The 14,782-nt window shown below is 43.6% G+C and overlaps 1 protein-coding gene across 6 annotated transcripts in view; it reads left to right on the top strand.

Annotated features, from left to right (window-relative positions):
• The window catches only part of PLA2G4F (phospholipase A2 group IVF), a 569,872-nt gene that overhangs the window by 409,936 nt on the left and 145,154 nt on the right, over positions 1-14,782 (top strand). Inside the window, exon 19 of one of the 6 annotated variants that reach the window (XM_044271897.1) lies at positions 10,133-11,209. The exons of 4 other annotated variants lie outside the window; for them this stretch is intronic. In XM_044271897.1, coding sequence (XP_044127832.1) covers positions 10,133-10,138 — 6 coding nt within the window. In that variant the 3' untranslated portion in view covers positions 10,139-11,209. Of the gene's footprint in view, positions 1-4,868; positions 5,067-10,132; positions 11,210-14,782 lie in introns of those variants that run through there. One more of the 6 variants, XM_044271896.1, reaches the window with a different exon arrangement.

Below are 14,782 nucleotides of genomic sequence, written 5' to 3'. Positions count from 1 at the left end.
CTGTGTTTCGTCATCATCCGAGACGTGCTGCAATGGTCCTACCATGTACTCCTCCTGAAAGATAAGTGGTTAGGCATCGGTGCACTGAATCTATTCCACTTCTGGAGCAGGGATAGGTGAATGGCCAGAGTCATCAAAAAGCAGAAGAGACTGCTGCATGACTTGGGGCTCAGACTGCTTAGCTGATTTGCAAGGGGGTGAGGTGAAAGACTAATGGACATCGGCTGCAAGTGCCAACTCTGATCTTTCAGCAGGAGACTGGGTGGGAGACAATGTGAAGGAACTGGAGGCACTGTCAGCAACCCAATCTACTATCGCCTGTACTTGTTCAGGCCTCACCATTTGTAGAGCTGCATTAGGCCTAACCAAATACCGCTGCAGGTTCTGTCACCTACTCGCACCTGAGGAAGGGTTTTCACTTGTGCGTGTAGCTGGCACAGATCGACCACGTCCTCTCCCTGCAACAGGAGCTCCACCAGTAGCACCACGACCTGGGCCACGTCCCTTTTTTGACGCTCTCATATTTCTCAAATTTAGAATCTTGTCCTAAATGGGTGTTTAATTAATAACAGAATAGAACGACAGTATGTACAGGGTGTATCTCACACGCCCTGATCCAGACTAGGCCGCAATTAAATTTGTTTGCCCAAAATGGCTGTATTTCAAATACCTCAATAGAACCACAGTATCTAAAGTGTGTATCTCACAATGACATATGCAGCAAAGGCTGCAAAATTAACTTTTTTGCCCAAAACGGGTTTTTGTTTAATAACTGAATATGACAGCAGTATATAACCCCTGAATTTGACAGGGTGTTTTAATAGAAGAATATAATCACAGTATCTAAAGGGTGTATCTCACATGTACAGATGCAGACTAGGCCGCAATTAAATATTTGTGCCCAAAATGGGTGTTTTTCAAATGACTGAATAGAACCACAGTATGTAAAGGTGGTATCTCCCAATGACATATGCAGCAAAGGCTGCAAAATAAACTTTTTTTCCCTGAACGGGGGTTTGTTTAAAAACTTATTATGACAGCAGTATATAACCCTTGAATTTCACATGTGCTGATGGTGCAAGGCCAGAAAATTTTTGTATTTTGCCTAAAAAATTGTGTTTTATTATTAGAAGAATATAACCCCAGTATATAAAGGGTGTATCTCACACACCGTGACCCACACTAGGCCGCAATTAAAGATTTGTGCCCAAAATGGCTGTATTATCTCGAATAACTGAATAGAACCACACTATGTAAAGGCTGTATCTTACAATGACATATGCAGCAAAGGCTGCAAAAAACATTAGTATATAACCCTTGATTTTTACACGTGCTAATGCTGCAACGGCTGTAAAATAGTGGATTTTGCCAAAAAAGAGTGTTTTCAAAGACCCAGAAAAATATGGCTGTATTTCTAGCTTAAATTGTACACGGACTAATCCAGATGTTGTATATTGCCAAAAAAGTGTGTTTTTTTAGTAACCAAATATGCAAGCTGTATATATTAAACTTGAATTTCACACGTGCAGATCTGTAAAATAGTGGATTTTGGCAAAAAAAAGGGTGTTTTTAAAAACCCCAAAAATTATGGCTGTATTTCTAGCTTAAATTGCACACTGACTAATCCTGCAAATGCACCAGATGTTGTATATTGCCAAAAAAGGGTGATTTTTAAAAACCAGATTGTTAGTGCAGTTTTTCAAGCTTGGATTTCAATGTCACAAAAGCTCAGATGCAGTGCTGGTGCACTGACCTTGCATAAAATGGCCGCAGCCCACCTAACTAACAGACGGATAAAAGTTATTTTTATCGGTCACTGGGCTCAGGGCAGGGTAAAAAGGTTGTGCCCTGCACCCACACAACTAAATGTATGTACAAACCGGATTCCAAAAAAGTTGGGAGACTATACAAATCGTGAATAAAAACTGAATGCAATGATCTGGAGGTGCCAACTTCTAATATTTTATTCAGAATAGAACATAAATCACAGAACAAAAGTTTAAACTGAGAAAATGTACCATTTTAAGGGAAAAATATGTTGAATCAGAATTTCATGGTGTCAACAAATCCCCAAAAAGTTGGGACAAGGCCATTTTCACCACTGTGTGGCATCTCCCCTTCTTCTTACAACACTCAACAGACGTCTGGGGACCGAGGAGACCAGTTTCTCAAGTTTAGAAATAGGAATGCTCTCCCATTCTTGTCTAATACAGGCCTCTAACTGTTCAATCGTCTTGGGCCTTCTTTGTTGCACCTTCCTCTTTATGATGAGCCAAATGTTCTCTATAGGTGAAAGATCTGGACTGCAGACTGGCCATTTCAGTACCCGGATCCTTCTCCTACGCAGCCATGATGTTGTGATTGATGCAGAATGTGGTCTGGCATTATCTTGTTGAAAAATGCAGGGTCTTCCCTGAAAGAGATGCCGTCTGGATGGGAGCATATGTTGTTGTAGAACCTGAATATATTTTTCTGCATTGATGGTGCCTTTCCAGACATGCAAGCTGCCCATGCCACACGCACTCATGCAACCCCATACCATCAGAGATGCAGGCTTCTGAACTGAGTGTTGATAACAACTTGGGTTGTCCTTGTCCTCTTTGGTCTGGATGACATGGCGTCCCAGATTTCCAAAAAGAACTTCGAATCGTGACTTGTCTGACCACAGAACAGTCTTCCATTTTGCCACACTCCATTTTAAATGATCCCTGGCCCAGTGAAAACGCCTGAGCTTGTGGATCTTGCTTAGAAATGGCTTCTTCTTTGCACTGTAGAGTTTCAGCTGGCAACGGCGGATGGCACGGTGGATTGTGTTCACTGACAATGGTTTCTGGAAGTATTCCTGAGCCCATTCTGTGATTTCCTTTACAGTAGCATTCCTGTTTGTGGTGCAGTGTTGTTTAAGGGCCCGGAGATCACGGGCATCCAGTATGGTTTTACGGCCTTGACCCTTACGCACAGAGATTGTTCCAGATTCTCTGAATCTTCGGATGATGTTATGCACAGTTGATGATGATAGATGCAAAGTCTTTGCAATTTTTCGCTGGGTAACACCTTTCTGATATTGCTCCACTATCTTTCTGCACAACATTGTGGGAATTGGTGATCCTCTACCCATCTTGGCTTCTGAGAGACACTGCCACTCTGAGAAGCTCTTTTTATACCCAATCATGTTGCCAATTGACCTAATTAGTGTTAATTGCTCTTCCAGCTCTTCGTTATGCTCAAATTTACTTTTTCCAGCCTCTTATTGCTACCTGTCCCAACTTTTTTGAGATTTGTTGACACCGTGAAAATTTGAATCAACGTATTTTTCCTTTAAAATGATACATTTACTCGGATTAAACGTTTGATCTGTCATCTACGTTCTATTACAAATAAAATATTGACATTTGCCATCTCCACATCATTGCATTCAGTTTTTATTCACAATTTGTTTAGTGTCCCAACTTTTTTGGAATCCGGTTTGTAGATAGCCAAGTTAGATTCACGTTCTGAACAAAGATTCTCTCCTATTCTATCCCTGAAATCACCAGCAGCATCCTCTCCCTACACTAGTAACAGCAGAGTTATGTGCAGCGCTACGGGACTCCAGCTTATATAGAGGCTGGGTCACATGCTGCACTGGCCAATCACAGCCATGCCATTAGTAGGCATGGCTCTGATGGCTTCTAAGGTCAGACAGTTAAACGCTTATTGATTGGCTGCTCTGCAGGCTTCCAAAAATGCCAACAAAGCGCCGAACCCCGAACCCGAAATTTTACTAAAATGTTCGGGGTCCATAAATCCTAAAGTTCGGTACGAACCCGAACTTTACGGTTCGGGTCCGCTCAACCCTAATCCTAACCTTTTGATATCATATTTAGAACCCAAGGGTTCATGGTAATTTCTTCCCATTCTTTTGTAAAGAGTTTTAGTCTTCCTCCCACCTGAAGCCTGGCATGATTGTTCTGAAGATTCAGAAATTTTGATGTTAAACAAGAACCCTCTGCCTCTACCAATCTTCTAACCATTTCCTCTGGACCACTGTCCCTCTCTGTCAGATCTTTTGGACAGGAAGGAACCTCCTTTTTTAACTTTCCAAAAGGGAAACTTCCTTTTATTTGTTTCACAGGGAAAGGATATTTTTTTAGAATCTGACACTTTTTCTAAAATGCTCTTCAAATTCTGACCAAACATTAGGTTACTGTGAAAAGGAAGACTACATAGTTTCATATTTGAACTGATGTCACCTGTCCAAGATTTTAACCATAGAGCCCTTCTGGCCACAACTGGTAACCCAGTGGCTCTTGCCGCCATATTTACCGACTCCGCAGTGGAATCTGGCAAGAAATCCACTGCCTTCAGTAAAAGAGGGAAAGAGTCTTTTAATGAGTTATAAGAGGAACCTTCTTTCATAAGGGATTCCAACTGTTGTAACCATCCCCCCCAAGCGAAAGTAACTTACAACAGTAGGGCCCAGAAAGGTTTCCATCTGGCTTGTACCCTGTTCAGATATACTGTTCGGCCCTGTAACCTCAGTCCCCTTTAAATATCTATTATCGATTTCCGCCTTGATCCACACATCAAATTAAGCTCTGCCCCCTCTAAGTGTTTCACGCATGCCAGACATTCTTGCTGGAACGCATGTGGAACGCTTTCAACTTCCTGTGACGTCATCGCAAGCGCCGAAAGTATCGGGTTGCGACGGGGAGCGCTCACAAGACCGGAGGAACTCACTAAGTGTCCGGTCACCACATGGACCTCCACGCCCAACAGAATCCCCAGCACCTTTAGAAACCCAAATAGGGAATGGGTGCTGCCTGCTTCCCTCATGTGGTTAAGGCATAAGTAAAATATAAAACAGCCACCTCTGTCTTCCTTCACAGACGGGGACCCATAGCAACTACCAGGAGGAATATCGTATCACCCACTTGGAGGGACAGGAAGACACTGAGGAGGAGCCGGAGGAGGGTCTAATTTATTCTTCCTGTCCCTACCTGGATGGAGGTGGGTCATCTCTCTGATGGTATGCTGTCATGGAGGATGAAAGGGAAAAACAAAGATCAACATGCCTGGTGGGGATTGAGTCTAAGAGCTGACTGAAGATGCATCAAGTTTTTATGATCGGTATAAATGATGATCGGTTGATTGCAAGGCCGACATGGGGGGGGAGAGGCAGAAAGGCAATTGCCCAGGGTTCCCCCCTGCTGTTAGATAATTAAGTGGGCCGAGTGTGGGAGTTTTTTTTTTTATTCAATTCCTTTATTTTCCGACTCCACATGGTCCCCAGTGTCTCTTTACCATGCTGCAGCGGTCTCTGTAAGAACAGTCACCGCTGCTGTTCCCCTCCCGCACAGTCTCCCCATCTCATAAGACCTCAGTGACAGCCCAGCATGCTGCATTATCAACAATCCTGAGTGATGCCACAGACTGGCATCAGGATATCCTTTGTCTGCACTTGCTCCAGGCTGGAGGCCTATAGTTTATACTGGGATGACTGGGCCGTCTTCATCTGACCTCCCAGACTCTGACCTCAGCTCCTGGACTGCAGGGGGCTCCCAGGACCCTCTTATCAAAGCACTTGGCCTGTTCCCTCTCCAACTGGTAAGTCCATGGTGTAAAAGGCATGCAGCAGTGTCTGTGGAGGAGGGGGTGCAGGGCACACTCTCATTCTAACAGCCCTGTACTGCCCTCAAGTACTGATGGTCACTGAACTGTGAATTTCCACTGTCAGCTCTGTGTTTCCCCTGTGGCCCTCCTGTGTGCTCCATGTGCCCCCTCCTGTGTTGCTCCCTACTGTGTTGTCATCCACGGGTCCCCCATGACAGTGTGTCATCCACGGGTCCCCCATGACAGTGTGTCATCCACGGGTCCCCCATGACAGTGTGTCATCCACGGGTCCCCCATGACAGTGTGTCATCCACGGGTCCCCCATGACAGTGTGTCCTCCACGGGTCCCCCATGACAGTTTGTCATCCACAGATCCTTCATAACAGTGTCATCCACAGCATTATCTCACTTCACTGCTATGGAATTGCCAGTGATCAGCTATTTTTAGAGCACTCATAGCATAATGGAGGATGACCATGCATGCGGTCCCAGGCGCCGTGTTCAGCGGTGATCTGCGGCCAGTGCTTCCCAGTCACCGCTGCAGTCCGGGGCTCTGTCTGTGTAGGTACTGTTGTTCTGGGATCCACCCCACAGTTTCCTCCTAGCCCTGGCCACAGCATGCTTGCTGCTTGTTTCCTGCAGCACTTCCTTAGTGTCACTTCCTGGGCTTTATGGGTTAGGTCATGTGACCTTGCTGACCAATCCTAGCCCTCCTGTGCATATATAACTGGCTTAGCCACCTTCCCAGATGCCTCAGAGTCAAGGTTCTTGTGTTCCTGACTCGTACCTGTATTCCTGGACTCTGCTACCTGTTAGATACCTGCTTGCCTTGACTCTCCTGTTGCCGATCTAGATTGCCTGACCTGTGCCGCCTGCCCTGACCTTTTGCCTGTCTGACTTCGCCTCTGCCTCATCCTTTGGTCCTGCACTGTTGCTCCTGCTCACAACCCCTGCACCTCTGGTACCTTTCTCAGACACCTCCTGGTCCACCAGGTCCAGCTGGCTCGTGTGCCTATCCTCCTCAAGAGGTAGCAACCTGATGTTCCCCTCAGGAAAGTCTATCCCCACCAGGGGTACTGTGAAAATCGAGGGGTTCACATAGATAACGCCCTTAGAGGAGGTAGGACACGTGGCACAGTGGGTAGAGATGGCCTTGTGATTCGCCCAGCGGTCATTTTGTGGCGAACTTTGCTCGTTCGCGATTTGCATGCACCATATTCCCATGCACCATGCGCAATATTCGCACGTGCAATGTTCGCATGTGCCATATTCTTTTGCATTACGCCAAACTTTTACTCATGGCACATCCATCAGGTGGGACAGGGCAGCCAATTGAGATGTTTCAGCACATGGACACACCCCCACCCTATAACAGAACCCGATCCTGCAGCCATTTACATTCTGTGTTTTGCCAGTGTAGGGAGAAGTTGCTTTGTGGAGCAGGAACGGGCAGTTAGAGACACCAAACGCTAGCTAATAGGGCCTCAAAAGTCCTTTTAAGGACTGGTATAGGTGCTCTATCAATAGGTGTAATATACTGAGGTATACTTTCTAAAATAAAAAGTATATTATAGTGCATTTATATTGCGCAGCAGTTGTGTGCAATTCTGCTGCGATACCGCAGCTATATAGAGGGACAAACGCTATTGGAATAACTAATTGCAACTGGTGTGATATACCTGTTGCCCCCCAAAAAACTGATTGAGGGCTATGATATACCTATATAATACTTTCTAACATAGAAAGTATATAGTGCATTTGTATTGTGCAGCAGTTGTGTGCGGTTCTGCTGAAATACCGCAGGTACAGGCCCGGCGCTATAATAAGGCAGACCAAGCGGCTGTCTTAGGGTGCAGAGACGCCAAGCCAATGGGGAGGGGCGGAAAAATGTAAAAAATTGTATTTTTTTAATAAATCACTTTCTCTGCCGCCCAGCTGCGGGCGGGCGCTCTGACAGCTGTGTTGTGTGCTGCGCGTGTCATGTGACCCCAGCCCTCACTCACAGAGCAGCACGGCCTCAGGGAGTGTGTGACTGGCGCTGCGGCAGCAGGGAGTTGGTGACTCACATGGCCAGACGGACTGCCGTAGGTGAGCATAACATTAATTGGGGGGGGGGGGTGACATGGGAGTGGGGAAATGTGCCATGGAGTGGGAGAAATGCTACATGGGGGGGTGACATGGGAGTGGGGAAATGTGCCATGGAGTCGGAGAAATGCTACATAGGGGGGTGATGTGACATGGGGGGGGGGAATGTGACATTGGGGGATGATGTGCCGTGGGGGAGGGGGGAAGAAATGTGACACAAATGGGGTGATGTGATGTGATACGAAGGAGGTGATGTGACATTGAGGGGGAGAAATGTGACGTGGAGGGGGAGAAATCTGACGTGGGGAGTGATGTGACAGAGGGGATTATGTAACATGGAGGGGCAGAAATGTAACATGGAGGGGGAGAAATGTGACATGGAGGGATGATGTGACATAGGGGGGTGATTTGACATGGAGGGGGAGAAATGTGACATGGGGGATTGACGTGAAAAGGGGGGCGTTGACATAAAATTGGGGAATTTCACCATTTATTTATTATATCTCAATCATATATTAAAATCGCAATATTTACCTCCCTAATCGTAATTGCACATTTTCCCCAAATCGTGCAGCCCTAGTATATTTGGGCACTATATGGAGGGTGGGGCACTGTATATATTGAGCACTATATGGGGGCACAGGCACTATATGTGGGCGCTGTATATAGGAGGGCAGCCGTACAGGTACTATATGGGGGCCCTGTATATATTGGGCACTATATGGTGACACAGATCTGATCAATATGACTTTGCTTCAGTGCACTGCAGAATGAAGAGCAACAGAGGAGAGAGGCGCATGTGGGTCAGTGGCTGCATCGTGGTGCATGGTGAGTCACTGTCCAGCCTGTCCTCCCCACATTCCCTTCCCCCGGGAGAATATTTGTATTGGGGAACAGTGAGGCAGAGCTTCACAAATTTGTTATGAATCTAGGAGACAGCAAAATAAGTTAGTGGCCAGGATGTTACATGTCACAAAACTTGAGGTTATAAGGTCAATGTGAGGTTATATGACATTCTATGATAATTTTTTACAGTTTATTCATTTCTCCATGTGTCACAGTTATTAGTGTCTCTTCAAAAGATATTTTGGTTCTATCTGTTCCTAGGAAAGCTGGATGACCATGTGTGTCATTCAGCTTTCCCAGACACCTGAATGGCAGATCAGCAGCCATACACCGTAAGGGACAATCCCAATTGGTAGTTGGCGGAATTCGAGACTGTGACCTCCCCTATGTGCTATCGGCCATCCCCAGTACCTTTTAGATAAAGGACACAGCATTTGGACACTGTGCCGTTAATCGGTTTCAGATGCTGCAAGTTGTTAAAAACAACTTTAATAGCCGCTGCTCACCACAAGGTAAGTAGTCCCTTAGGTGGGGCCGCAGTGCATGTAGTCACGCTGCCTACGCTCTCCTCCCAGCCTCTCGTGCTTAATTGACACTCTGAGTGATGGGCTTTGCATGAATTATTTGTAGCAATATACTACCTTCGTAGCACTGTCCTATACAGTGGGGAGAACAAGTATTTGATACACTGCCGATTATTTGATACACTGCCAGGTTTTCCAACTTACAAAGAATGTATAGGCCTGTACTTTTTATCATAGGTACATCTAATGGTGTCTGATGTGGCAGTCACAGATGCACAGTATATGATATACGGTGACACAGGATGTAATATACGGGGCACAGTATAGAACATATGGGAGAACAGTATATAATTAAAATATGGGAGTGCAGTGTATAATTAATTCAATATAAAGCTGTGGCACTCACCATATGTTGACAAATATTTTCTTTCTTTATTATGCAAAGGTTACATACAGTGGTGGGTTATTACGAACTACACAGGGGCAATACAAGACAATGGCTGTTTTGTACTACAACACGCTTCTGGCCTCTTTTGCTGTATGATTGGTTTATTTGTGGGGCACATTATGTTTTGAATTTTAGTAGTATGGTGTCTATCATAAGGAAAATCTGGGGTGGCAGGGTTTTAGGGGCTATGTTATGTGCCGGTATTGCATTCAGGAGGTGCAGTATGTGGCATTATTATATTCAGAGGGTACAGTGTGAATGCTGGAAGAAGTCATGGTGGTCTGGACCAGATGAAGAAGAAAAATAAAGACTACAGAGAACATGTGACTGGTAAGTTACTGATATCATTTTGTATTCTGCTTGACTTTGCAGTGCTGTAGTCACACTTCTGTAGTTATGATTAGTAAAACTACAACTCCCAGCATACCCTTACCACAGCTTATATCATACTGGGAGCTGTAGTTTCACATGGTCAAAACTTCTTTAGCGCTTTCCCCTTACTTGACAATTGGTGTATTTGATTATTATAGTAGATATAATTTTCTGCAACACGCTACACAGGTACTTCTTCATAGCACTAGGTGTTGGTAAGGAGCCTTTTTATAAAAATTTAACAAATATTTTATTATTCACGTAGCTGTAAAACTACGATCAAAATGCCAAAACTATTTAAAGAAAATAATCAGGAGCAAGTTGCAGAAAAAGGCGAGCAGAAAAAGAAAAAGCTGGGAAGCAGATGTCTAGAGATTTAAAGAAGTACCTGACCTCTCACAAAACCAGAAAGGAAGATGCTCCTGCATCAGAACCAGTTTCAAATGTGGAAGATGATCCAGTTCCCGTAGCTATGGATGAGGAATCTTTAACATCAGACCAACAGCCCATCACAGCTTAAGAGGCTGCTAATGTGGATGATGCAAGCGAGGAGGAAAGACAAGAAGAAGTAGGTGATGATCAACCTTCTACGTCATCATATGTACCATCTCCTCACCTTGAAAAGACTACTGATACAGAAGGATCAAGTGATGTAGAAATGATGCAAGAGGAACAGTGTTCTACTTTGGAGACTCTTGATTTGTCTGATCTAGCTAATTGGCCCGCTATTCTCGCTAAGGGATGCTATTATCAGGAAAGGTCCTGCAAAGCAAAAAGCTAATTTTGTTTTTCCAAAATATGCATCTAATAGATGTTTCACTAAAGCAAATTATTAGAGACTATTTCCAAACGGAGAACAAACCTAAATAAACTGTCTGGTTTATTCTGTTAAGCTGGACAAAGTGTTTTGTTTTTGTTGTAATCTATTTGCAACTAAAATAACAACAAATTTGACAAGTGGAGGCTAATTGGCCTTATAACCAAAGAAATTACAAAACAGATTCTGCACGCACTGAAAGCGGCAAACTATTATTCTATCATACTTGATTGACTATAATTGTTTGATTTGTGTTTCTCAAAGAAGGGGGGTCTGATGAGAGCAGGAGCGCACGGCGTCATTGGTTGCTATGGCGCCGTGCGCTTCATGCCGCCGCTGTACTACAGTAATACACTATACGGCCTAAATCTTGTGGTGAATGATGCAGCCATGTCATACAGGGAAGGACCAACCTTCTTTTCTGTTGTGCAGAAAATATGTTTTTTTTGTCAGGATCAGGTCACACTTCGTTAGAATATCTTGTAGAAGCACATTGGGAGACTTAAAGCTCTTTCACACCTGCGTTCTTTTCTTCCGGCATAGAGTTCCGTCATCGGGGCTCTATGCCGGAAGAATCCTGATCAGTTTTATCCTAATGCATTCTGAATGGAGAGAGATCCGTTCAGGATGCATCAGGATGTCTTCAGTTCCGGACCGGAACGTTTTTTGGCCGGAGAAAATACCGCAGCATGCTGTGCTTTTTGCTCCGGCCAAAAATCCTGAAGACTTGCCGCAAGGCCGGATCCGGAATGAATGCCCATTGAAAGGCATTGATCCGGATCCGGCCTTAAGCTAAACGTCGTTTTGGCGCATTGCCGGATCTGACGTTTAGCTTTTTCTGAATGGTTACCATGGCTGCCAGGACGCTAAAGTCCTGCCAGCCATGGTAAAGTGTAGTGGGGAGCAGCATACTTACCGTCCGTGTGGCTCCCAGGGCGCTCCAGAGTGACGTCAGGGCGCCCCAAGCGCATGGATGACGTGATCGCATGGATCACATGATCCATGCGCATGGGGCGCTCTGACGTCACTCTGGAGCGCCCCGGGAGCCGCACGGACTGTAAGTATACCGCTCCCCCGCTCCCCACTACTACTATGGCAACCAGGACTTTAATAGTGTCCTGGCTGCCATAGTAACACTGAAAGCATTTTGAAGACGGATCCGTCTTCAAATGCTTTCAGTTCACTTGCGTGAGGCCTTACAGTGAAACCTTTGACACCAGATTGTCTTCCAGAATAGATGCTGTTCGATCATTCAGATTCCAGGTTGAAGAAATATATGATGCCTTGTCTGATATTTCAAGGTCACTGACAGCAATGGCACAATCAGCAATGGCACAATCTGATGCGGAATCCCTTGCAAAAGAACTAAACAACTTAAATTTTTTGTGTTTCATGGTAATGTAGTACAACATTCTAAATATAATTAGCTTTGTCAGCAAGCTGCTTAAAAGTAAAAGTATGTACCTTCCACATGTAATTGATATGTTAGAATCTACAACAACTTTTTTTGAAGGATTATTGTTAAGATCAAGGATTTGAAGATTTGCTGGAAGAGGCTAAAGAGCTGGCCACAGAAATGGAGATTGAGCCTGTTTCCCGCATTAGTGTGGCAAATAAAGAAAAAGAGGCTGTTTTCTTATGAAGCGCAGGATGATCCAATTGATGATCCTGCAACAACCAAAATTTGTTGAGTGTTTTTTTTTTAGCATTTTGGATGTTAATATTAATTCTCATGATAAGAGATTTGAGCAAATTAAGCATCACAGCAGGCACTTTGTTTCTTTACGGTATCCAGAAACTTAAAAACTTACCATATTCAACACTTATGAAGTATTGTTTAGATTTGCAAACTGTATTGACTGATAGAAACTCAGAAGATACTGATCTGGGTGGAGCACAGCTGTGTGAAGAGCTCACTATATTGGCTCCTATCTTGAAACCGACAATGACCCCTTCACAGATTTTATATGCAATAAAAAATGACTTTGCTCCCAATGTCTCCATAGCACTGCAGATATTATTGACATTGCCAATATCTGTCGCTTCTGGTGAACAAAGCTTTTCATAGCTCTAATTACTAAAAAAATATCTATGTTCAACAATGTCCCAAGAGAGATTGGTGGGACTTGCAATGATTTCTATTGAAAACCGGATTACACAGGACATTGATTTTTAGACTTTGCTTTATGATTTTGTGAGCGCAAAAGCAAGAAAAGTTAAAATTTTATAGAGCTCACTTTGAATGTGTGTATTATCTAGCACTTTAGTTGAATTGTACTCGGTTAACTCGAAGGAAACTTAGGCCCTTATGTTATAGTTTGAAAATATGTTTATAATGTGAAAGGAAAAATGGGATTAATGTGTTGGTTTAACCACTTAAGGACCACAGGTTTATACCCCCCTAGTGACCAGGCCCTTTTTTACAAATCGGCACTCCACAACTTTAGCGGTTTATTGCTCGGTCATGCAACTTACCACCCAAATAAATTTTACCTCCTTTTCTTCTCACTAATAGAGCTTTCATTTGGTGGTATTTCATTGCTGCTGACATTTTTACTTTTTTTGTTATTAATCAAAATGTAACAATTTTTTTGCAAAAAAATTTCATTTTTCACTTTCAGTTGTAAAATTTTGCAAAAAAACGACATCCATATATAAATTATTCGCTAAATTTATTGTTCTACATGTCTTTGATTAAAAAAAAATGTTTGGGTAAAAAAAAATGGTTTGGGTAAAAGTTATAGCGTTTACAAAAATGGTGTGGTACAAAAATGTGAATTTCCGCTTTTTGAAGCAGCTCTGACTTTCTGAGCACCTGTCATGTTTCCTGAGGTTCTACAATGCCCAAACAGTAGAAAAAACCCACAAATGACTCCATTTCGGAAAGTAGACAACCTGAGGTATTCGCTGATGGGCATAGTGAGTTCATAGAACTTTTTATTTTTTGTCACAAGTTAGCGGAAAATGATGATTTATTATTTTTTTTTATTTTTTTCTTACAAAGTCTCATATTCCACTAACTTGTGACAAAAAATAAAAACTTCCATGAACTCACTATGCCCATCACGAAATACCTTGGGGTGTCTTCTTTCCAAAATGGGGTCACTTGTGGGGTAGTTATACTGCCCTGGCAATTTAGGGGCCCAAATGTGTGGTTAGTAGTTTGAAATCAAAATGTGTAAAAAATGGCCTGTGAAATCCGAAAGGTGCTCTTTGGAATGTGTGCCCCTTTGCCCACCTTGGCGGCAATAAAGTGACACACATCTGGTATCGCCGTACTCAGGAGAAGTTGGGGAATGTGTTTTGGGGTGTCATTTTACATATACCCATGCTGGGTGAGAGAAATATCTTGGCAAAAGACAACTTTTCCCATTATTTTTTTATACACAGTTGGCATTTGACCAAGATATTTATATCACCCAGCATGGGTATATGTAAAATGACACCCCAAAACACATTGCCCAACTTCTCTTGAGTACGGCGATACCAGATGTGTGACACTTTTTTGCAGCCTAGGTGGGCAAAGGGGCCCACATTCCAAAGAACACCTTTAGGATTTCACCGGCCATTTTTTACAGATTTTGATTTCAAACTACTTCGCACACATTAGGGCCCCTAAATTGCCAGGGCAGTATAACTACCCCACAAGTGACCCCATTTTGGAAAGAAGACACCCCAAGGTATTCCGTGAGGGGCATGGCGAGTTCCTCGAATTTTTTATTTTTTGTCACAAGTTAGTGGAATATGAGACTTTGTAAGGAAAAAATAAATAAAAAAAATCATCATTTTCCGCTAACTTGTGACAAAAAATAAAAAATTCTAGGAACTCGCCATGCCCCTCACGGAATACCTTGGGGTGTCTTCTTTCCAAAATGGGGTCACTTGTGGGGTAGTTATACTGCCCTGGCATTCTAGGGGCCCTAATGTGTGGTAAGTAGTTTGAAATCAAAATGTGTAAAAAAGGACCTGTGAAATCTGAAAGGTGCTCTTTGGAATGCGTGCCCCTTTGCCCACCTAGGCGGCAAAAAAGTGTCACACATGTGGTATCGCCGTACTCAGGAGAAGTTGGGGAATGTGTTTTGGGGTGTCATTTTACAT

The sequence above is a fragment of the Bufo gargarizans genome, chromosome 11 (genome assembly GCF_014858855.1).
Source record: "Bufo gargarizans isolate SCDJY-AF-19 chromosome 11, ASM1485885v1, whole genome shotgun sequence".
Classification (NCBI taxonomy): Eukaryota; Metazoa; Chordata; class Amphibia; order Anura; family Bufonidae; genus Bufo; species Bufo gargarizans.
Note: the sequence above shows the minus strand (reverse complement) of the source record. Positions and strands in the feature narration are given on the sequence as shown.